The sequence below is a fragment of the Gopherus flavomarginatus genome, chromosome 9 (genome assembly GCF_025201925.1).
Source record: "Gopherus flavomarginatus isolate rGopFla2 chromosome 9, rGopFla2.mat.asm, whole genome shotgun sequence".
NCBI classification, from domain to species: domain Eukaryota; kingdom Metazoa; phylum Chordata; order Testudines; family Testudinidae; genus Gopherus; species Gopherus flavomarginatus.
The window spans coordinates 48,650,432-48,675,976 of NC_066625.1; the positions used below are offsets into that span (position 1 = coordinate 48,650,432).

Consider the following 25,545-nt stretch of genomic DNA (forward strand, 5'->3'; position numbering starts at 1 on the left):
TTTTTCATGAACAAAACCAACAAAGAACAATAATTCTAGCCTCCCTCCTTAGGTACCCTCCCATTACATCCTGCTTTCTTGTGTGCTGTTCCTTATATTTAGAAGACTCTCCGAATACTCCTCAGTTTTTGCAAAATTTAATTTTAAAAAACTGTACATAATACAAGTACACATACATCACTAACAAAAAGTAAAAATGAGAAACAAACAACAAAAGCCTGGTTGACTGGATACATTCCAAATCATCCCAATCCTCCAATGAAAGTGGGAAATAGAAGAATATCAGCTGCCTCTTCTGGAACTCCAGAGCCATATTTTTCTGATAAAAGTAGTCTTTGACATAGATTAATATAGTAAAATCTAGTGTTCACTGGTCTATAGTTATTAATTAGTAATTAATTAGAGCAATCCGATCTTTCTGAGTTTGACCAAGTCAAAAGTCCAAAACTAAAAATACTTTTGTGGATGTTCTAGCCTGTATAATTACACTTTTTTCCTTTACAATTTTATTAAAAGGCAAGTGGACGAAATATAATTCTCAACCTACATGCTTCCTCTGTTAAACTATTTTAAATTAGGATTATATCATTGGAAGAGATATGCTAACATGATTGTAAGGGTAATTTGTTATTAGATAGAGGCCTTTGGAGCTTTCTTCTATCTTATTTCCACCACAGAGAACTGAAGGACATTCAATTTTTTCCAAGACTGTTCTATCCAGATAATTTATAGGTCTGTACTCCAATTTGTGAACCAACTTTTCTGTTGGATGTGCTGGTTTAAAAAATTAAAAAACAAAGAACATCTTTCAAATTATGTGAAAGGAATAGTTCCATATGGATACAAATTAGGAACCAGACTGAGAAGAAATGTCCAGGAAGACTTGGAGACACGACTCTTCTACAGACAATGATTCCAGGTGGATAACCAAAAAAAATCTGAGGTAAAAGTAAGTATGGAGACGATATACAAGGGAAAACAACACTTCAGGGAGCTTAAAAAGGTTGTGTTTGGTTTTTAAAAAGAGCTTAGGAAATTAGGCTGAGATTCCATGTTCCAGGAAGGCCATACTGGGAGTCCTAGTATTGTGACTGCCTTAAGCAATGGTGCTTGTGCAGGTGAACAGCACAGCTAGCTGGTTCTACACTAGCTGAGAGGAAGACAGCAGAAACTGTTACCTGCAAGTCCTTTCTTGTAATCTCCCTCTCTCTCAAATAAAATAAAGGACAGAAAATTTGGAGTGGGTCAATGTTGTTGCATAGTCTGCAGCAATGAAACATGGTCCTCCAAAAGTCCACCTGAATGTGAAGGGACATTGCTGAAGATGAACAGTTATCCACCATTCTGTATTTGTGCACTTGATTTTTCTTCTCTAAGTATAGCACCTTACTCTTATCTTTGTTGAATTTCATTTTGTTGTCTATAGCCCAGTTCTTCAATCGACGAAGATCCCTCTGAATTTTAGCTTTATCCTCCAAAGTGTTTGCAACACCCTCCTCTTCCTTCCCCCTCCCCTCGATTTGTGTCATCTGGAGCAATGGTCTCAAGTTGCTGTGGGGGAGGTCTAGGCTGGATATTAGGAAAAACTATATTTAACAAGGAGGGTGGTGAAGCTCTGGAATGGGTTACCTAGGGAGGTGGTGGAATCTGCAGGCTTAGAGGTTTTTCAGACTCGGTTTGACAAAGCCCTGGCTGGGATGATTTAGTTGGGGTTGGATTAGATGACCTCCTGAGGTCTCTTCCAACTCTAATCTATGAGTCTATGATCTACTTCCACAGCACGAAGATCAGAATCTTTGCCTTTTGGTGTTGATGCTTCATGCCCTTGTCTCTCCTGCTTGTTAGCAGCTGCCACTACCAAGGAGCCTGGGGCAGAATGAGAATACAAGTGTTCACATCCCTTAGAGGGTATGTAATACCTCCTCTTTCAGTTAATTTTGCTTCAGGAGGCAAGGAGGAGTAAGTCTGCCAGGATGCCTTAACTGCCTCCATAATAGCTTTGCAGAGTCACTCTTGTAGGGGCTGCCGATACCAGAACATACACCAACTTGTGAGATCTTTCAACACAGCTCCTCTGACTGAATATTCAGAACAGAGGATACCTTTTCTTGATAGATCTTGATGTGCCCTGTGGTCCTCTGGCAGTGGCGAATCGCTTGCTACCTCAACAGCCTGACCTGGTGATGAGGAAGAAGACACAACAGGATTCTGAGTTGGTGTTGTATTGGAGAAGCCATCAGAGTGACTTCTGGCTGCTCAATACCAATCTCGATATCGGGAACTGGAGAATAATGTCACAGTTGTAGTGCTGCACGGGAGTGACCTTGAGGACAGTGAATGAGAGTTGTGGGGAGATCCTATCAGAAGGGATGTCCCACAGAGTCCAGAATGTTCATTGACATGGGCATGGGACCCATCCTTGCCCTGGCCACTGCCCCTTGGGAGGAACCCGGTGCTGTGACTGCTGCATGACCCATGGTCCCCAAGTCTCTGATGAAGCATAGGCTTTCCCTCTTGATTGGGACACAGATAAACATACCTCCGAGTCTGAAACCTCTGAAAATGGTGGAGTAAAAGTAGCTGGATCTGGGGATAGGAAGCTTAAGCCCGGGGACAGTAGTAATGGGGATATCATTGGAGGCTTGCCTCTCAACTGTACTAGCTTTTGTGGAAGTTTGGGAGATAACGGTACCCCAGGTTCCTGACATGGTGAGGTAGGAGCCCCACAGGCATAGGTACCTACTGTAAGCCTTCCATTACCTTCCATTCCAGGGAAATTGCCACCGAGAGGCTAACCAGGTGCCTTGCGGCTGCACATGCCTCTAGGGTAGTTGAAAGTGGCAATGACTGATGACCCTGCTTCAAGGATCTCTCAGTGGACAGCCTCAACAGACCTGGCAAAGTTTCCTGAGGGAATCCCTTCTTCTTAGGTAATGACTGCTCTAGGGAGCATCTCTCCCTCGAATGTCTTGCAGAGTCTCTGCCTCTACCCGGCGTCAGCACTGACATATCTAGACTCAGACTCACAGACTTTAAGGTCAGAAGGGACCACCGTGATCATCTAGCACACTGCAGGCCACAGAACCTCACACTCCTGAGCGTGCTACTAAACCTGAGGAGGGACTGTGACTTTTCTTTGGCACTGGTGAAGAAGACCAAAAACCACAGACACCTCCTGTGGGGCATTCCATATTGAAGCTGGTGTGTTTGGGGCATTTTCCATACATAACAACTCCAATGGATGGCAAAGTGCTGCCTCCATAAGTAAACACTTGAGCCTCGACACTCTTTCTTTGAGCAGGGCTTTAGTCCTTTACAAATTTGACACGTCATTGATGTGGGATTCTCCCAAACATTTCAGACGTCTTGGGTGTGGTCTACTGACTGGCATAAGCATCCTGTTAGACTGGCAGACCTTAAACCTCAGTGAGTGAGGCATCATTCCTGTACCAGTCCTTTTACTGAAAGATAAAAGTTAGTCAAAAAAGACCTAAAACTAAAACCTACTGCTACAAACTAGCTAAACTAACTTTAACTAACTAACTTCTAACAATAAAAAGGATTAGATAGATAGATAGTGGCAGAGCTGCGACCTTGTCCCCGCGCGTCCCACACTTCCAGGTGGTTTATACTAACCTCAGAGGCTCACTGTGACCCTCCACATAGCCCTTCTCTCTCTAGGGCCAGAGTATAGTCGACGGAGCCCTTTTCATTATAAGCCAGCAAGGAGGTTGATGAGAGAACTCCCACAGTCTCTGCTGTCCCTACGGGCTTATTCACAAACAGTTTAGCCTCCTGTCCTGACAGGGGCCTGTCTTCCCCTCCCAGGAGGTGTTTCTGTAGTGGCAGGTTGGGGGGAACCCGGGCTCACGCTCTACTCCAGGTTCCAGCCCAGGGACCCTAATGGCAGCAGCTGTTGGCAGTTGACCTTTCACTGCCAGAGTTGCTACATTTCCCTAGGCCAAATCCCCACAGCTCCCCCGCTTCTCTCTTAACGCCTTCTTCGCCCTTACCTTAGGGCTCCCTTTCCAGTGGCTTGAGGGTGTCTTCATTACCCATTCCTTCAGCCGCACTTCCTCTCTCCTGGCTCTCCTCAGCCTGACTGGAGTGAGCCCTTTTATAATGTCAGAGAGGCCTTAATTAGAGTCAGGTGTTCATATTAGCTTAACAGCCTCACTTGAGTCTTTGCAGGTTAATTGGAGTCATGTGTCCACCCTAGCCTGGAGCAGCCCCTGCTCTGGTCAGTCAGGGAACAGAAAACTGCTTATCCAGTGGCCAGTATATCTGCCTTCTACTACTCTGCTGTACCCTGCCCCGTGGACCCAGGCCCCTCCCCCACCTCTTCACCATGAGCCGGCTGCACAAGCCGGCTGGTTTGTTTCCAAACCGCACCAAGGAAACATCTATACACACTCATGCTCCACATCCTTCACTTCCTCACCCTCGTGTCCCGCCCTGACACAAAGGGGCAGGACCTGCTTCCACCTCTAGAAAGTGAGGAGCCCCGGTGGGCCAGCCTATACTCTGTTCTGGTCCCAAGGCCCACCGGGGATATCAGTTGGCAGCTCCTTCATGGGGCCATGAGCACGGGCATGCACTTGGTGCAGTTTACCTCCATCCTGGACACCTGCCCCTTCTGCAGCATGCGGGAGACCCTGGAGCACGTTTATTTAGAGTGCGTCAGGTTGCAGCCCCTATTCCAGCTTCCCACAAATATTTTGTTACGCTTCTGGCTGCACTTTTCCCCTCACCTCCTTATCTATGCATTCCCAATCTGTGGCCCCACAAAGCCACGGGACCCCCTGGTCAACCTTCTCCTAGCCCTGGCTAAAACGACCATCTATAAAACCAGGGAGAGGAGGTTGGTCGATGGGGTCCCATGTGATTGTAGGGCCTATTTCTGATCCTCCATCCACTGCATCCAGGTAGAGTTCCTCTGGGCAGCGTCCGCTGGCTCCCTTGACGCCTTCGAGGAGCAGTGGGCGCTGTCCAGGGTTCTCTGCTTGGTGTCCCCGTCAGGTTCCCTTCATTTGACCCTTTGACCTCATGCCCGTCCCTGTTATCTCATTAGTAGTCCCCTGGAATTATTTGGTTTCTAGACCCTTTGGATCCTCCTCTTAGGCTGGGGTGAGATCCATTAGCAGTGGGCGGGTTCCTGGTTCCCAATAGGGACTGCTCTGCTGTACCCCACTGGCCTGGGTCTAACACATATCCCTCCCCTCTGCTCAACACCAAGGGGCTAGGCAGCTTGGGACACCAGACAGTGTAGATGTGATAAGCTATCCGCGTTGCTATGGTGACTCCCCGCTCTGTGCTGTATGCAGAACTGGAAAGGTTGGAAGGGTAAGAACCACGTGGTTGCCCTTGTGTTCTTTTCCTTGTTCTGTTACATCCATTGAAGAGGGGCATGGTCGGTCACAAGGACAAATCTACGCCCCAGCAGGTAGTAACACAACGTTTCCATGGCCCATTTTACGGCGAGGCATTTTCTCTCTCTCTGTACCACTGCATATTTTTGTTCCTTCCGAAGGAGTTTCCTACTGAGGTAGAGAATTGGACGTTCCTCTTCCCCAACCATCTGCGACAGGACGGCCCATAACCCCACCCCGGATGCATCTGTCTGTAGGATGAATTCCTTGGTGAAATCCGGGGCTATTAATATGGGGTTACTGCAGAGGGCAGTCTGTAGGTCTGTGAATGCTCTCTCTGCTGCGTCAGACCATCTGACTGGATCAGGACCATGAGCCTTCATTAAGTTCATTAGGGGACTTGCCCTTGTGGCAACATGGGGGATGAAATGCTGGTAGTACCCCATCACCCCTAGGAATGCTCGGACCTGCTTCTTACAACTCGGCCATGGCCAGTTTTGGATGGCCTCTAATTTATTCAGTTGGGGTTTTATCGGACCTTTTCCTACCATGTAGCCAAGATATTTGGCCTCTGTGAACCCCATGGTGCACTTAACATTGTTCGCTGTAAGGCCAGCTTGCCTGAAGGTATCAAGGTCTGCCCCCAACTTCTTCAAGTGGGTTTCTCAGTCTGGGGTATGAATCACCACGTCATCCACATAGGCCTCAGGATCGCTGGCATGGGGGCATAATAACTTGTCCATAAGGTGCTGAAAGGTAGCTGGGGCCCCATGTAGTCCAAAAGGGAGGACCGCATATTAGGAAAGACTCTCTAATGTAGAGAACGCCGTCTTTTCCTTTGCAACTTCGGCTAGAGGAATCTTCCAGTACCCCTTTGTCAAGTCCAGGGTCGTCAAGTACCGGGCATTCCCCAGACGGTCCACTCATTTGTCTATGCAGGGTATAGGGTAGGCATCAAACTGGGATATCTCATTTAGTCGACGGAAGTCATTGCATAACCTCGTGGTGCCATCACGTTTGGGCACCGACATTAATGGGGCTGGACCACTGACTGTGGGATTCTTCGATGATCCTCATCTCCAGCATTTTCCTGACTTCTGCTTTTATTTCCTCCCTTTTGGCTGCTGGCACCCGGTAGGGCCTCATTGTTACTCTGGCCCCAGGGTTCATGATGATGTGACGATATGTCCCAGTTGTGCAATCTAGCTTTGTTGAGTATATGTCTTGATATTGAGCAATCTTCTCAGTTCAGGGATGCCAGGGGGAGGGGGAGGGGGCAAGTGGGGCAATTTGTCCCAGGCCCCAGGCCCCGCAGGGGCCCCCACGAGAGTTTTTCAGGGGCCTAGAGCGAGGTCCTTCACTCGCTCTGGGTGCCCTGGAAAACTCTCGCGGGGCCCGGGCCCCCGGAGCTTCTTCCACTCCGGGTCCTTGGTGGCAATGGGTCCTTCCGCTCCGGGATCCATCGCCGAAGTGCCCCGAAAATCCAAGGCGGGGGGTCCTTCCGCCCCGGGACCCGCTGCCGAAGTGCTGGGTCTTCGGCGGCAATTCGGCAGCAGAGTCTCCTGCCGAATTGCCACCGAAGCAGGTGCCCCTTTGCTCCCAAAGACTTCAGGCCCCCTGAATCCTCTGGGTAGCCCTGTCTCAGTTACCTCTTTCTTCTGGGCTGTCGCTAGATCAGGAGACACCCTCACCTGTTCAGGATTTTTGTTCCCTGGGTGCAGGTCTTCTTGAAGCACTGTGCATGCCTCTCGGGTATGCCACGTTTTCAGAGAGTTGACATAATATTTCTGCTCTAGTTTTCAATGTCCCAGTTGTCGCATCTTGTAATTTATTTCCCCTATGGGTTTGACTATTTCGTAGGGCCCTTGCCACTGGGCCACCAGCTTACTTTTGGCCGTGGGTACCAGTACCATTACTCAGTCATCAGGTTAAAACTGACCAACCTTGGTTTGACGGTTGTAGTAGGTTTGCTGGGCCTCCTGGGCCTTCTCTAGGTGCTCCCTCACTATGGGAGTGACCCAGGCTATCCGGTCCTTCATCCGTTATGTTATGTTATCTATTATGTTCTTTCTCTTACTGGGTTCCTCCTCTCAAATTTCCTTGGCTATGTCCAGGATGCCTCAGGGGTTGCACCCATACAACAGCTCAAAAGGGGAGAATCCAGTAGGTGTTTGGGGGATCTCACAGATGCATCCACTGCATGTGGCTCACATTACAAATATTCTTCCGAAAAGGTGCAGTCCACTGAATTGCTTTGGCTTGAGTTAGCTTTCTGAGAGATTAAAATATTACATAAAAAGGAAGCACTGGTTTGGTTAGGAGATATGTCAAAAGGTACATTACCATACTAAACAGTAAGACTGCTTGCAGTTATATATGTGGTTGCCACTCTGAAACTCAAACTCACACTGCTGGAAAGGGACCAAAAATGTTAAAAAAAAAATAAGAAAAAATTACCCCAGTTCATGATATACAATACCATGTTTTTATTTAATAGAATCTTGCTAGAAGAACGCATTTTCTGGATGCTGAATTTAAATATATTTCCATAGATGAACAAACATAGGAAAAGCTGGTAGCAATCCTTAGATTTAGTTAGCCCAACACTTTCCACTATAAAGTATGCTTGTAATCTTATCTGCAAACGCTGTAACAGCTATATTATTTGCACCAGGACTTCAAAATCCTGCAGAGAGAAAGCCCATTGGGTAGAAAAGTATCTTTTATTTGTCCCTTGAACTTGCATCTGGGTTTAGCTAAATTATAAATTGTTAAAAATTGCCATTTTCTCTCACTTGTGTTCCTCAGGAGAATTTTGGCAGCATGCCAACACAACAGAAAGTGACTATTCCACATTGCTGGGCCCCATGTAGCCACCAAAGGAGCAGCAGCGCCACCTCCGAACACTATGCTGGAACATGTGGGCACTGCTAGAGCAGCTGCAGTAGTGGTTAAGGGGGAGAGATCTGAATGAACTACTCAACCCTGGACCTAGCATAGAGCACCAGAAACCTCTTTAGCATAAAAAACTTCTTCTGATGCCAGTTAATATAGTTAATCCTGCAGTTCAAGAGGTAAAGGTCTGTGCTGCAAGTGCTTGAAGTTCCAGGACTCAAAACCCTGATGCTGCTACTTATTTATTTGAAGAAGTGTATTACAATTGTATAATATAATTCATCTTTACCATTTTTCTTTTAAAAATCTCTAGAAAATTATATACAAAAACAATGTTAAAAAGATCATTTAAAGTTTAGATTGCAAAGTAAAACGCTTGGAAGTTTGCACAATCTAGCTTTTCCTAACACATAACAAAACAGTTTTTAATTAAAAGACCACGTTCTATTTTTCCTCAGGACCTCTGCCTTGTGCACAGGTTGGACTTACAAGGAGGCAGAATTAAATTTCTATGGGGAACTGGATTTAAGAGGTGTGATGGGGCAAGGCCAGATGGCTACAGTAAAGTACTGAGAAACAGGCATGTTAGCCCCAGGCTAAACAAATCCCTAGTACCATGGTAACCAAATGGCAGTTGCTCCAGGTTAATCAAAGCACCTGGGGCCAATTAAGATCTTTCTAGAAGGCAGTGGAGATAGCTACATTGGCTGCAGGTGTTCTAATCAATCAAGGCAGGCTAATCAGGGCACCTGGGTTTAAAAAGGAGCTCACTCCAGTCAGGGGGGGAGGAGCCAGAGGAGAGGAAGTGCGTGTGAGGAGCTGGGAGCAAGAGGCGCAAGGAGCTGAGACTGAGAGGTGTGCTACTGGAGGATTGAGGAATTATCAGACAATCAAGCATTATTAACCTACCAGGAGGAAGGTTCTGTGGTGAAGATAAAGAAGGTGTTTGGAGGAGGCCATGGGGCAGTAGCCCAGGGAGTTGTAGTTGTCATGCAGCTGTTACAGGAGGCACTATAGACAGCTGCAAACCACAGGGCCCTGGGCTGAAACCCGGAGTAGAGGGCAGCCCAGGTTTCCTCCAAACCTCGCAACTTCTTATCAGACACAGGAGGAGTTGACCCAGACTGTGGGTTCCACCAGAGGTGAAGATCACTGAGGTGAGCAAATCCGCCAATAAGCACAGGACCCACCAAGGTAAAGGAGGCCTTTATTGTTTTAAAAAATCTGTTTTGGCATGGTGCACACAATGAATAGTCCATCCCTTTGACAACTGAGAGACTCCTTTGTAACTTCAGTGTGCTGAGGAGTTTGGCTATAATCTTTCTAATAGCTAATATTTTCCTAGATAATCATTTACAAGGGATTATTCATTGCCTTTTGGCATGTGAGATGGTTAATCAGTTACATTTCTTTAAAAGATTTGTTTAATTAACCACTTACTCTTGAAAGGGCAGCTTTCAGTTAACTATAATTTACAGTATTGCATTTCCTTTAATCTATTTCTCAGACAAAGCACCAATGCTTCCTCCTACCTCTCTCTAGCTATGACAGATCACGTCGCTAAACATAAGAGTAGAAGCTTTAAAATAGGGTTTCTCAACCTATGGATCATGACCGAAAATTAGCTCACTGGAATGTGTCAAAGGGTCTCAAGGTTGGCTGGGCTCATTTGCAACCTGGTGCATGAGGTCACAGTGGTGCTCAGGTTTGGCACAGCCATCCCTCCAGCATGACGACAGGGGTCTGAGTGGGCCAAATCTGAGTGAATAGCACTGTGACCCCATGTACCAGGTTACAATGTCACTCAAAAACGATTACCTCGGAAATCAAAATGCCCAAAGTGGGAAGCTGAGCCCAATCAGCCCCCTCTAGACAGAAGCCAAGATGAAGTGAGTTGTCATGTTCTCCAGTAAGTACTGCTCCCCGATATATGCCCCCCCTCACAGCTGCCCAACACCCTCATCTTCCACATCCTATCTTGACTTCCAGCCTAGACCTCCTAATGTACCTCTCCCCACAGCCAGGCAACTCCCGTTCTGTCAAACGATCCATTCAAGCCTCTAACCCCCCAGATCTTCTCCCATGAGAGCCCAGCCCCTTCCATCTCTCAACTTCAGAACTCCAAATCACCTCCACTTCTTTTATCCTCTGCCCCCATGGACCAGGGAAAGAGAGCTGGTCTTCTAAAAGCATGACTTGCATCACTCATTGCTGAACCTATGAGGCAGTGTTGCACGTCACTTCTCGCAGACAGTGACTGGTAAATCTCATGGCAATGTCACGACATGTCGGGGTAACAAATGTGCTTGGAGTCTCACCCTTGTGTGAGTTAGCCAGGATTTTTAACTAATATTTCAGTGGAAATTTTGAAAGGAATTAGTTTGGCAAATATTTTATCATGGGGAGCTAATTTCACAATTTACTATGTGCATCACATAGCTTTGTTTCAAATAATAATTCAATGAAATTGTTTAAACCTTCAAAGACTGACACCATTAAAATTTACTCATGCTGGAATATGACATTTCATTATTTTAAATCCTGTTGAATTCTTTGACAAACATTCCATCAAAGCAACTACATCCACTGCATCTGGCTCACATTATAAATATTATTTCCAGAAGGTGCAGTCCGCTGAATTTCTAAGATTATGCTTTCCTAGAATTATAGATTCTAATTGAACATATAGCTTGAGAGGACAATTTCTTTAATTCTATAAAGGGTGATTTGCCACAGTTAAAAAACAGAATGTAAAATGGTTATGTTATCTAATAAAGTAATGAGTCTAGTGGTAAGAAAAGGGTAGTGTTAAAGCTAATGCTACAGCACAATTAAAGAAAAACAGCTTTATTTTCTGTCTTTAATATTTCCTCTTGTCTTCAGCTCCACTTTACTGCTTTTCATTCCTGAAACTACCAAGTCTTTTACTGGAAATCAAACCAATCAGACACCCCCAGTATTCCATATACTTTACAGGGTTCACAGGAAGGAGACTCCCCCCCCCCAAATACTTCATGTCCACTTTTTGAGGACCAGATCCCACCCTTCTCATGTTTAAAAAAAAAAAAAAAAAAGCACTCTAACTTCTTTTTTTAAAGAGGTCTCAATGTACATAAAAAAATCTGTCCAGACCTTAATAAGCAAGTTTATGTTTGGGAGCATGGTCATAAGGGGAGACGTATTATAGTTAGCAAAAACAAGCTATTTAAGAATTTACCAATAGCTCTGAGTGACTCAGTAGCAGAGTAACAGATGTTTTTGAATTAGATTTTATTTAAACTCAATTTTTTGAATTTCAAATATATTTTCTTTAAAAATAAATCTATTTAAGATTAAATTTGAAGTTATGACACATTATATTAAGGCCTACACTTAGTAAAATCTATTAAAATAATTTAAATTAAATTAAACAATATTCAAGCAGTATATGTACGCTGCCAAAATTATAAGTAAAGTCAAGCCACTGAACTGGTGAAGTCACTAGCTGAGCACTTGGAACCAGAGTTTGCTGAGATGCTACACGACCTTTTGACAGTCTGCAGACATAGAGAATATTTACTTCATTTTAGCTTATTCAGTTAGTTCAGTTCACTGACTGGCTCAGAGTTGAGAAACCGACAAGGAGTCGAAAAAGGAAAGCTTATTTTCCTTTACCAATCGATGAATAAAAATGAAGTATGAGGATGAGATCTACTACTTCTAAAATCTTGAAGGACGTGGTGACTAGAAACAATCAGCTGAATATATTAACTACAGATTATACTTTCTTTGTTTAATAAATAAGAGTTTTAAATATAAAACATATTTTGATAAACTTATTTTGTTTTTATGTATCCAGCACACTTAAGGTATTTTTTTACAATTTAAATAATGTAAAACAATTTTAAAATGCTGGTTTTGTGCATTTTTAATTGAATTAAAATTTCCATTCAAATGCAGGTTAACACAAATCAAATTAAAATTAATCATCAACTAATAAATAAGAAATGCATCATTGACCATTTTCTAACAAAATAAAAATAACTAAGAATCTGAAGAAATGTATGTTAAGCTATATAATTGCTTCAGTAAGTTTAGAGATACAGCAAACCCTCCTGGGTAGCAAAAAGAAGTACCAAATTTTAATAGTTACCAACTAATATGAATCTTTCTTCAGGAAAATAATTTAAAAGTATAATTGCAAACCAAGATTTAAATAGATGATTTAAGTCCAGATTTCTTGCTTGCTGATTAAAATCATCATTAAAAAAATCAAATAATTAAATCACTTTAATTTAAATCAATTCAATCTGCTTTATACAAAGGACAAGAATCCTTTAAAAAATGTAGAATTTTGAATCAGAATTGCTACTCTAACATAGAATCATAGAAGATTAGGGTTGGAAGAGACCTCAGCATGCTTGATTATGTGCTGGAATGAAACAGGAAAGAAAATACTGGTTCCACAAGTATTAGCAACTCTGGATAGAAATAAAGGCCAAGTCTTCCATGATCTGGGTCTCGCAGGTAGGGAGCAGAATGGGCTTCTGCCTTTTGGTAGAGCCAACCGTGCCTATTTCAGTCTGTGAATGTCAGCATTGCCAAGTCCGCCTTCCCGCTGTGCTGTATCGGTGCAAGCAGCAATTGTTCCCTTGTCTCCCTTGCTGGCATCGGGGTTGTTCCTGCCGCTCCTGTGGCTGGCTGTTTCAGGATGCTCTTGGCCCTTAGTACCAGCAGTTCAGATCTATACACTTCGCGAGCTCCTGACACACCCATACTGAGGTGTGGAATATCATTTATTTGGAAAGGTTTAGGGAAGGGATTTTTCCTGTTTCTTATGGGGGTATTTGTCCTTACCCTTCTCCCATCACTTGCTAGTGTCCTTAGGCACGGTGTCTGCCAGACTACAGCCAGGGAGTGTTTTATGGGGCCAGATTACCTGGGGGAATACTGGGGCCTCATTGTCCACTTCATTAGGTGTGTTTGGAGCCAGAACTCACAGGATTGCTGATTCTCTAGTGCATGGTGAGTGATGGACAGGGAACCCCTACACCCTGAAACACTATATCTACACTAGTGAACTCCTAAATTCGTAAAATACAATGATCCAACAGTAAACTACTTCCAGAAAAAAAGCTAGACTCGAACAGGAACAGCTAGTAAAATTGCAGGGGTTCCATCTCAAATCACGAGCAGCAAAAAGGAACTGGAGAAGCAGACTATAAATGTCACCCCTTATGTCCTTGATTCAGAGCACAAGGAGGTAGCGGGCACAGACACGTGAAGCATATGTGCACTTACATTGGCAGACACTCATCACTCAAAGGAGAACTGTGTTCTATGAAAAACAAATCAAGAACTCATTTTCTGCAGAGTGAAGCAAACCAAATTTTCCTCTTTATTAGCCCTCAAAATAAACGTTATGTTAACAAAACACACTTCTCTCAGGAAAAAGCCATAACACAAATGGAATCAACTTTAGCCAGCAACAGCCAAATACCTCTCTCGTCCCCTACCTGACCAAAGAGACTTTGTAGTATAATATGTAAAAAAAAAAAAAAAAAAAAAAAAAGGCTTTTAGGGCCCAACCCCTTAATTATTCCCTCTTTTTTGTAGAGTGAACATTTATTTTGAGCTTTAAAGGAAAAAGAAATATTCCTCTTACTATCTCTATCAGAGACTAGATGTCCACTTATGTAGTAACCATTAGCTCATGAAAGTGTATGGAGTCATCAGGAGCTATCAGGTCACTGGGAGTATGCCCACACTGCAATAAAACACCCGCAGCTCTCTCATGTCAGTTGACTTGGGCTTCAGGGCTATAAAACTGCAGTGTAGAAGTCTGGACTTAGGTTGGTGCCTGGGTTATGGGACCAATGCCACCCCTATGTCCTCCATGGGATCCCAGAGCCCAGGCTCCAGCCCAAGCCCAAGCCCAAACCCAGAGGTCTACAGTGCAATTTTATTGTCCCACAGCTTGAGTTCTGTGAGCCCAAGACAGCTGACATGGGCCAGCCACAGATGTTTTATTGCAGTGCAGATATACCCTGGGATGCTGGCCTGAAAAGACCCACACGCCCACTTACATTCTAGATAACTGGCCTTTAAATCTAGAAAAAGATGTGCAATACTCAATGAATCAAGGTTGCATAATGAAGGAGACTTGTCTGTAGGATCTCAGCCTCATTTGTTGCAGAGGTTGTAAAATATATAGCAATTCAGGCAGGAGATTACAGGAAGAGAAAGGATGATCTCACGGGTAAGGCAGTTGAATTCTGCCACGGAGAACTGGATTCTAGCCTTGCCTCTGTCACAAAGTCCTGTGTGATGCCAGGCAAATTGCTTAAACCAAACTTTAATGCGTGATCACTAATAGCATGCTCCAAAGGGGGGAGGGATAGCTCAGTGGTTTGAGCATTGACTACTAAACACAGGGTTGTAAATTCAATCCATGAGGGAGCCACTTAGGGATGCGGGGCAAAATCAATACTTGTTCCTGTTAGCGAAGGCAGGGGGCTGGGCTCAATGACCTTTCAGGGTCCCTTCCAGTTTTATGAGATAGGTATATCTCCATATATTATGTTTCTGAGTGCTCAAACTGAGGCCTTGGGATCTGAACAGATGAAGGGCTGAACACTTACAGCTGCAACTGAAGTCAGTGGGAGATGGGTTTTGAATATATAAAGTGCTATATAATGCTATGTACACTGAAAAATCTAGTCTGAAGCATCTCAAATTGGACATTGAAATTAAAATACTTTCAACCTTGATTTGTGTGCCTCAGTTTCTCATCTGTAAAATAGGCATATTACCACCTAATCTCACAAATGTATTGTGAAAATAAATTAATATTTGTGAACTACTCAGATACTCTAGAGATAAGCACCACAAAAAAAGCCCATTAGGAAATTAATAAATGCCTTCAAAGCAGGATTTGAATAGTATGGAGTAAATAAGGCATAGGACCATACAGTAAACAATGAGGACAAAAAAATACTCTACAGCTGTTCATTGAGTACTATCCTTTCTGTGCACTGAATAAGGCAAGGATACTGTGGAAAACCTAGCATTTGATCATATAATTAAATAATATCATAATGCATATGCAGAAGGGAGCTCAGTTAGGTTACAAAGGTAACCTTAATTCTGGAATTTCCCTATTTTCGAATGTTTGACTTTGCCACTTAACATTCTTTTAACAGTTTTGTTGTGTGCAATTTCCTGTTTTTAAACATCAAACAAATAAATAAATGTGATCATGTGCCATCATACTGACACTCCTTTGGTTTAGATCCACTGAACAGACCCTGTTGTTTTACCAGTGTTCTGGATTGACTGAGTTGGCTTATCACAACCCTCAACCTGAAGACCTCCACATTAGAGCAGTAGAACCTACTGTGTCACTTTAAAATTAAGCAGAAGCTGAGTGAACTTAAGTCTAAAACCATAAGTCTCACTTGGCATAATAATTCCTTTATTACTATGTTTAGGTAATGGGAAAGTCAATTTCCATTTACCGACCATTACTTACCCGTCTATGGTAAGTTCTTCTTCGTTTTTCATCCACCTGACAACTGGAGTTGGAAATCCTGCAGTGACACATGGGAAAACTGCACTTTGCCCAGTAACTTTGGTAAGTGAAGAAGGTTGCCTCAGAAACACCAGGTTTAATGGAACCTCTGGATCTGCAAATATTTTGTAAATAAAATGACAATGAAGTTATCAAACACTGAATAAAGACAAAGAGATTATCAAATTAACACCAGCATATTGTGCCCCTTCAGTAGTAAACACAGTGCTCAAAACAATGAAGCAGCTAGTTGCTTCTCTACCTCTTGCTGGTGAAGCTACGATAAACACAAAACTATAAAGCCAAGAAGGCATTTCTACAGGACACTAATTTGTCTTACCTATAAATGGAGTTTCTGGAAAGAGCTAATCTAGGATTAACTGGCTGCATCTGACTTCCTGCTCCAGACATGCAAATTGACTGTTCTGGGGTTGGAGTTATGGTTTCTCAAGAGCAGCCTGCACCAAATTCCCCAGGAAACAACCTGAGCAACTAGCTATACCTACAAAACTTGGAAATGGCCACTCAGTAAGAGGAGGTTACTTACCTGTAACTGGAGGTTCCTCGAGATGTGTGGTGTCTATCTGTATTACACAGCATCAAGAATCTGGAGCTGGAGATTTTGATTTTGAAAGTAGTAGTGTCTGTTGGTTTGCGCATGCACCCTTTGTTCACCTCATGGTTTCATCCAAGATGCTAAAGGCAGGGCAGACCATCCACACCTCTAGTTTTTTCTTAACTGTAAACCCAACAGATCCACAGTAGAGAGTGAGAAATGGAATACAGATAGGGACAACACATCTTAAAGAACCTCTAGTTACATGTAAGTAACCTCCTCTTCTTCTTCAAGCGATGGTCCCTATTGTATTCTATTGAGGGTGATTAACGAGCAGTACCTAAGTCAGAGGAAGGTACAAGGATAAAGATGGAACAGTTGAGCAGAGGACAGCTGTGCCAAAGGAGGCGTCTGCCACCAATTCTTGCACCAAGATATAATGCCACATGGCTGCTCAATATATGTCCCAGAGTGGTACGTCATGGAATGAGGCTGTGGTGGAAGCCTCGGCTCTTGTGGAATGTGCTCACACCCCAGAAACCGGAGGCTGTTCCAATAACTGACAGCAGAGTGTGATGCACCCCAAAATCCATGTGAAGATTCTCTGTGTGGACATCGTCTGACCTTTAACTCTTCCAGCTATTGCAACAAAGAGTCAAGGAGATTTCCTGATCGGTCTTGTCCTCTGCAGGTAGAAGGCAAAGACCCGATGGACATCAAGAGAGTGGAGTCGTCATTCCTCTTCCAAGGCATGATGCTTTGGAAAGAAAGCAGGTCACTGAATAGGCTGATTGAGATAAAACTGGGAAACGACTTTGGAAGCAACTTCGGATGCAGGCGCAGGGAGACTATCTTTATGTAAAGTGGTGAAAGAAAGGTCTGCAATCATGGCCTCAGAGTTCGCCTACTCTTCTAAAAGAAGTGATAGCCAACAAGGAAAGTGACATTCATGGAAAGGAGTGACACAGAGCATGAAGATAGTGGTTCAAATGGTGGTTCTGTTAGTGCTGAGAGAACTATTTTGAGGTCCCACTGGAGAGAAATGGATTGTACGGGTTGGAAGGTTCTGATGACACTTTTCCAAAACTTAGCAATCAGTAGATGTGTAAAGATAGAATGTCATTCTGGTGGAAGAGGGGAGGGGGAGGTGTAAACTGCCACTGGGTTTACCTTGAGAGAGTTGGAGGAGAGACCCAATGCCTTCAAGGACAGAAGGGAGTCTAAAAGCAGGGAAATCTCCACTGCTTCTGGGAATGCTCCTTCCGCTGGGTGAAGCAGTTCCACTTGACCTGGTAGGAACACCTAGTGGGCTCTTTTCCACTGCTTTCTGATGGACACACCCATTCTAGAGAAGATGCCATCCAAATACCACACTCTGAGGTGAAGTGTCTGTGAATCGGGATGTCTGATCCTGATGTTGTGCTGTGTCAATAGCTTGAAGAAAGCAGGGATGGGAACTGGGGGATGGACAGACATGTAGAGGAGGTTGGGAAACTAAAAATCTGTCAGGATGACTGTTACTCTGTCCCGTCTGATCCTCTGGGGTACTTGTGGCAGCATGGAAGAGGCAGGAGGGTGTATTTGATTTTCTTGCTACCAGCTAGTAGGGATATTCTTGCTACTAGCTTTCCCTCCATTATTGCTTGGAAGTGGGCCTGGTCTTGTGGCAGTTTTTCAGCAAAGTCCTCCAGTTTGCTGTAACGAAGGAAACTGTATTTGCCAGGTAATGCCTGATAATTTGAGATCCTGAATGGAAGGCTGACTGAGGGGAGATGATCTCAGGGCCCAAAAGGTTTAGCTGCTTGCCTTCCCTGTTGGATGGGCTGGAGCATGGATGCTGATGTCCAGCCCATTCCATCGTTCCCTGGACCACAAGTGAATTGCGGGTGGGGTAGGGGAGGGCATGAGAAAAATTCATGCCTCTTGGCTCTCACATAGTAGCATTTATCTGCCCTGTTGGTGGTAGGCATACATGTGGCTGGCATATACCAAACCATTCTAGGCTGGCTCGGGGATGGCATCGATTGGCAGTGCAACTCTACACATCACTGATGAGTGAAGTGTGTCCAGCAGCTTCTCAGTAGTGTCTTGGATCTCCTCCAGAGGAATGTGCAGCTCTCCTGCCACTCTGCGCAGAAGATCCTGGAATTGGCAGTAGTCATCAGGAGATACCAAAGCCACTGCTGCTTCAGATGGGGACGATGGGAATCTCTCCTGTTCCAGCAGTACCAGTGGAACCGGACTGAGTGGCTTTACTTCCATCATCAGTTCTGAGCATCTACTCAAAGATACCCAAGACAGCGAAATAGGTGATGTTCCTCTGATGGAATAGACAGGTTCCAAGGATGGGTATTTGGACCAGGATCCCCAGTAGGGTCAGTATGACAGATCCAGAGGGTGTTGTGGTGGGCGGCCGGAGTGGAAGTTACTGCCAGGATGCAGAAGGCCTCCACTGGTACTCATAGTGGCAGGAACGGATGGACAGCTCCCGTCCTTCATCCAATTCCTCTGAAGAAAAAAATTCGAAGACCAGTTCCATCAGCCGTACTGGTGGAGCCAGTGGAAATGTGTACACCACCAGAGCAGGGAGTGATGAGTGATTCAGCTGCGGCATGCCCTGCACAGGAGATAAAGTCTCCCTAGAAGTAGAGGGTTCCAGATGGTGCAGAGGCCTCAGCTTTCCCAAAGCAAACACTTCCTGGGGCTCTGGGGCTTTTCCCAACCTCCCTGGAGTCAAGGGACCTCTCTCCGTCCCTATCCAGTACGGGAATAATGGTCCTCCATGGAGTGGATGGTTCTTGAGCTCAGAGAAATGCCCGTGTTGATGGTGTGTGCAGGTCGGTACCCAGTACTGACAGATCCGTTGGTTTCAGCGGTCTCTTTTTGTGCTTGTGTGCTTTAGAGTGTGCTACCTTCCCATGACTGGAACTCACGGAAGGAGCCTCTCCTTTCTTAGGGATGGAGGAAGACTTACTGCCATGCTTATGTGCATGCTTCCTTGCCTCCAAAGTAGGCTCCAGCACAGGGTCCATAGCTGTTGTACTGCTGGTGCCGGACTCAGACTCTGTAGCTGGAGGTGCACTCCTGGCTGCCTCAGGCCAATGTATGGATGGAGTTTAATGGCAACTTCCAAGATGTGCTTCTGGAGGCAGAGAGCCTGGCCTTCTCGGGTACGGTTGGAGAAAGACTGGCAGATACTGCACCTGGATGAAATATGGGCTTCTCCCAAGCAGTAGAGGCAATGCTGATGTTTGTCACTGGCAGGAGGCGCAAATTTTAAAGCCTGTGATCTTCAGCATAGTCCAGTATCCACGTACTGAAACAAGTAAACTACCAAAACTACTACATAAACAGTAAAACAGTTTGCTTTAGAATATGTACAACTCTTTATCTTTTAAAAAGTGCGTCACACATGAGAGGACACTAATAGTAATAACCTGGACCATGTGTCGGCAAGAAGGAACTGGATACATGGTTGGTCCACCTGCCCTTTATCACCTCAGGTGAAACAATGAGGTGAGCCAAGGGCGCATACATGGACCAATGGACACAACTACTTTCAAAATCTCCGGCTCCAGATGCATGGTGCATATACATAAACTCTCAGTGGAATACAATAGGGATCATCACTTGAAGAAGAACTAAACACTATATGAGTAGCTGATTGGTCCAAACTTCATAACAAACTACAGGACCCTTTGGTGGGAACTCCAGTAACAAAAAAGAAATTACTCTTTCTGCTCAAGGTCCTCGAGGCTAGGACTAACAGGGTCTGTGAAACAATTTTAAAACTACACGGTGGGTTCATGATGACTCACTTGAATTAATTCATCTTTCCTCACTCCACTAAACCTGGGACACAGTCTTTACTGGCAGCATTTCAAGATTCAGTGGCAATTATTTTGCAGTAGTTTGGAAAGATGTGTACAGAATGTTTTCAGATGGCTATCTGTCAAACATTTAGGATTGACAGAGTTTGATTTTTATTTTTGCGATTTAGATTATTAATATCTTTTTATATTTAAGAATATTTATTTTTATCTATTCTTATTTTTAATATTTTTTCTATTTGTAACTGTTTTTATTTTTACAGTTGCAGGAAATTAAAGTGGGTTGGCGATAGGGGTAGCACAGTGCTGACAAAGGAGGCTGGAGGGCCCAAGGCACAAGGTGTGGGGGAAGATGAGGTCCTGACCTAGCACACCAGAGACCCCAGGCCAGGATTGCTAGTAGGAGAACAGGTCCCCGGCCACAGGCTGCTGCTGAACAGCACCTGCCCAAGGATGGCTCTAACACTTGTGGTTGATGAATGAGTGAGCAGGGTTGTGACAAAGTTGCTGCAGAGGCACCCTGAAGAGCCAACAGAGCCAGTGACAACCAGTCCTTGCAGATGCAAGGTGAGTGGAAGGCTGTGGTGCTGGCTAGGCAGAGCAAAGCAGAGACCTCCACCCAGAACTGCAAGAAGCATTACATGTCCCCTGCCATGGGGGAGGCCACGCACCGCTGAATGTCTCCTGTTCGAGACAGAGACATTCAGCAGAAGGGTGGCCTCGTCTGTGGCAGAGGATTCACAGTCCTCTTTGCGGGTCTGGCTAGGGATGTCTGCTCTGTTTCGCTAGGACTGCAGCCTCCACACCTTGCGTCTGCAGGAATTGGATGTCACCGGCCCTGTGGCAGTGCAGGAAGCCCTCTGGATGAAATATGAGTAGGTTCATGATATTAGGGCTGCAGACGGCTCCCTGCACTGCCGCAGGGCCAGTAACACCTGATACCCACGTGTGCAAGCAAGAGAGGATACACTCCTGCCGATTGTTACTGACAGACACATTTTTTTCATCGATTTCAGTCTGTCAGCTGAAATAGACATTGACCTACATCTATCCATTAAAATTGAATCCTGCCAAGCCTACTAACCAAGCTGCCCAAGCCTATATACCAAATCCTTTTCTGCCTGGGAAAATGAAATCCCTGTGGCAGCGTCAACCCTGAGCCCAGAGAAAGAAGTCAAACTGACTGATGTGTATGCTTCAGTAATATAAGCCTTATGCTACACAAAAGGAGACAGCTTTTTCCTTTCTCAGGTCACTTGTCAAAACTAAGAGCATCCAAGTGCCTAAGGCTACTTATTTAATTAGATAAATGTGGTAAGGACATTAAAACACTGAACTGTGCATTTGGATATTTAGAATTAGGGGAAAGGTTGTGAGGTGAAAGTCCTTGTCCATATAGCACTCTGACTTTACTTTGAGTCTGAAAATGAGACAGTTTCTCAGGATCAGCCTATCTAGAAAGAAAGTTAGAACAAGGAAACTGCCAACCTGTGGCAGCAGTCTCAGAGGCCGGGTCACCTAAGTCAGGCTTGCAGGGCTCATGCCGAGGGGCTAAAAATAGTAGTGCAGAGGCTCAGTCTGAGTGCCCAGGCTCAGAGGCTCCTCCACCTCTCCAGGTTTCAGAGCCCGTGCTCCAGCCAAAGCCTAAATATCTTCACTGTTATTTTTAGTTCCACAACATGAGCCCTGTGAGCTCAAGTCAGTTGATCCAGGCTCTGAGACTCACTGTTGCAGGTCTTTTTTCACAGTGTAGACATATCTTCAGTGACCCACAATGCAACCCTAGAAAAAAGATGCTGCTATTACCCAGAGCTGAAGCTTACCCACTGAGGGTGCCCTTTTGACCCTATCCTGGAAGAATTCCAGTATCATTAGGATGGAACAGAACTTTGGTTTGTCTACCTTGTCCCTACCACAGTACGTAATTTTAACACAGAACCTTAATATCCACTGGAAGTAACTGATTTCCTAGAAACTAACACCATTTCTACCACTTCAGTTACCAGTCTTCTCCTGCCAATACCAGCCTTTCAAGCACCAGGAAATCAGGCAGAGCCTTTTGAGAGTATTTATGTTACACTTACACAAAACCTGTGTGCGCATTTGTGTCTCATCCACTACAAAAAAGGAAGCTAGTTGACAGACAATCTCTAAAATTGGACAAACTCTCAAATCTATTCAAAATGCTACTGCAAAGATCATATTCCTGGGCTCATCACTCTAATCGCACCAAGAACCATCACTCTAATTCCTCCTTTCACACCCACTGCATCAAATAAAAACTACTTGTCTTCACCATTAAAGACATTCAAAGTTTCACCTACCTATCATCTCTTATATACTTCTGAGCTATCAACTCCTATCTCTACTCTGCGAACATTGCCAAGGTTTATCACCCATCACTCCAATTTTCCCTCAAACATCTTTACATTTTTCTTATGTCATCCATTATGAGAGGAATTCCCTGTAAAAATCTGCAGAGCCACTATGTTGTCTTCTCTCAAATCCCTCCTCAAAATTCACCTTTGTTATGACACCAAAAGACACACTCAACAATGTCTAGGCAGCTACTGTACTAAGACCATTGCTCATCATATTTATCATTTCATCTGGTGAGCCCTGCGCACTATGTTTTATTTGTAATCATATTCTTAGTGTTGTATGTTTGTGTATATAATAGTGTATTTGGGGCAGGGGCTATCTTTTCATAAGTGTGCGCATACAACATGTACAGTAGGGCTCCAAATCCTGCCTGCAGCCAATAGGCACTCCTGCAGTATACCAACAATAATTATAAAACCAACTAGGTGGGAACTTTGAAAAGGCCTGCATCAAGGCTTTTCAAGTTCTGGGTGCTGATGCTGGTGAGAGGTCTGAATGATTATGTAGAGCAGGGGTGGAGAACCTCCGGTCCATGGGCCAGAGCTGGCTGTCTGCTTAATTTCATCCGGCGCATGGCAAGTCTATGCTGCGGGCCTGAAGCCCTGAGCCTCAGCACCCCATCCTGCGGGGCTAGAGCTGCGAGTACTGGCTTGTCCTGCTGTGGGGGGAAGCTGGGGTGTCAAGCCGGTAGGCTGCCCCTCTAGCCCCTAGGCACAAGGGCGATCAGGGAAGCTCTGAGTACGCCTGTGCCCACCCCTGCCTGCAGGCGCTGCCACCACACCTCTCACTGGCCAGGAACCGCGGGTGCGGGCAGCGCACACCACACAGAGCCGCTTGGCCACATCATGGCCACTTCCTGGAGCAGCTGGGAGCCACCTGAGGTAAGTGGTGCCTGGCCGGAGCCCGCACCACTCACACCCGCTGCACCCCAACCTCAGGCCCGAACCCTGAGTCCTCTCCCACACCCCAATGTCCTCCCACAGCCCAGACTCCCACCTCAACCCCCTGCGCAGCCCTGAGCCCGCTCCCACACTCAAAACCCCTTGGCCCTAGCCTGGAGGCCCGTCATGCACTCTGAACCCCTCATTTATGGCCCCACCCCAGAGCCTAGGGGAAACTCTGAGCCTCCCCGCCCCGCCCACCCCACGGGGCTGTGTGTGGCCCACGACTGATTTTTTCCTGTGGGTCTGTGGCCCTCAATAGAAAAAAGTTCCCCACTCCAATGTAGGAGACTAGGAAAAACTGGTGCCACAATCCAGACACTTTCTCCTTGCATTCCTATATTAGAAAATAATTGCAGAACTCAGAATCAATGTCCTGCTATATAAAAAATGGAAGGAAGACTTAGGACTTTTAGGCAGACTCCTCCTGAGAGAGAGAGTTTTGCCTATGTGGATGGAGGAGCAAGGAGAAGTTTCTTTGTTCCAAACTTGAAAAACCTAAAGCAGAAAGTGTTCAACCAGACTTCTCTCTTCTAAAAATTTGTCAACTCCCATGGCGCGCACACAAAATTAATAAAAATAACTACAGCTGAGAATAAAGCATATATATTGAATTATATAATTTACTCTCATTTGATGTTTTTTGCCAGTTACGAAATGCATTGCTACAAAAACATGAGTTTGCAACTTTTGGACCTGAAACTGGCAGCTTGAAATACTGATATAAATTAGATTTTGCACTAGTTGTCAATATGTTTTAGCTTTTCCACTCACTATAAGGAGGACATGTCTAGCTAGTCATGAAATATAGGAGTTTCTACATGCACAGCTTATACCAAAATGTATTTATGCAGACACTACATGTTTAGTTTGGTTTGTTTTATTGTTAGCTGTTTTATAAACCAGAGAAAAGCTATGGAGGGTTTACCATGGATGGACAGGGGGTCAGTGGTACTGATCATAAGTAATATATCCGAGGTATGTAAAAGGTTTGTAAAGGAGTTTTAATTCAAGGAAAAAGTATTTTCTTACTCTTTTCTCCTTTCCTAGAGCATACAACTGCAGAGATGTGTTTTCTGTGTGTAAAGTAATGCTGAAATGCATTTGCTGCTAATGTCTAGTCATTTATACGAAATTAAAGTTATGTAGAAACCTGCTTCTGCTATTAACATGACACAAAACTGAAATGAACTGCATAAAATGTTAAAATAAAAAACGTTGTGATGAAATCTGTGCTGGCTGATTAGAAACTAACATTATCCTTTAAACTATATTGACACAAAATTATGAGACTGATGGCTACTTCTTGCTCAGAACAGTATGATGGACAACCGATATCTCTTTCAATAAGAACGTAAGAACGGCCATACTGGGTCAGACCTAAGGTCCATCTAGCCCAGTATCCTGTCTTCCAACAATGGCCAATGCCAGGTGCCCCAGAGGGAATGAACAGAACAGGTAATCATCAAGTGATCAATCCCACAGTCCATTCCCAGCTTCTGGAAAACAAAAGGTAATGACATCATCCCTGTCCATCCTGGGCTAATTGTCATTGATGGACCTAGGAGTTACTCTCAATAAAAGTTACTCTCTTCAAATTAAATGAAGTAATTATTTCTGACTAAACACTAGTATCTCCTGTTCAGAGTTTTACAAAAATATTTTAGTCACTTACTAAGCTGACTGATTAATCAGTCAAACTCACAATTTGTATTGTTTTGTATGCCACTAATTTAAGAAGGAAAAACAACAAATCAAAATTTCAGTAAGTAAACATATACTAATGGAGCCAAAGTAAAGAATGTTTAAACCTAAAAAAATTAACTTGAATTTGAGGCCCAGACTCAGAAAAGCATCTAAGCACTGCTTAAACACATTCCTATTCAGAAAGGAACCTCAATAAAGGGTGTTCTTCAACTCCAATGACTAAGTCTAACTGTCACTATGCCTATCTCAGCAACACTGATTGGGGTCTTTGGGTGCTACCATAAAATAAATATTTTCTAAAGTACCACTATTAATA

General features: G+C 44.4%; 1 protein-coding gene across 10 annotated transcripts in view; it reads right to left on the minus strand.

The window, feature by feature from the left end:
• Positions 1-25,545, minus strand: part of NEO1 (neogenin 1) — a 549,782-nt gene that overhangs the window by 256,012 nt on the left and 268,225 nt on the right. For all 10 annotated transcript variants that reach the window (XM_050968064.1, XM_050968062.1, XM_050968067.1 and 7 more), the window contains exon 4: positions 15,775-15,928. In XM_050968064.1, coding sequence (XP_050824021.1) covers positions 15,775-15,928 — 154 coding nt within the window. The remainder of the gene's footprint in view (positions 1-15,774; positions 15,929-25,545) is intronic.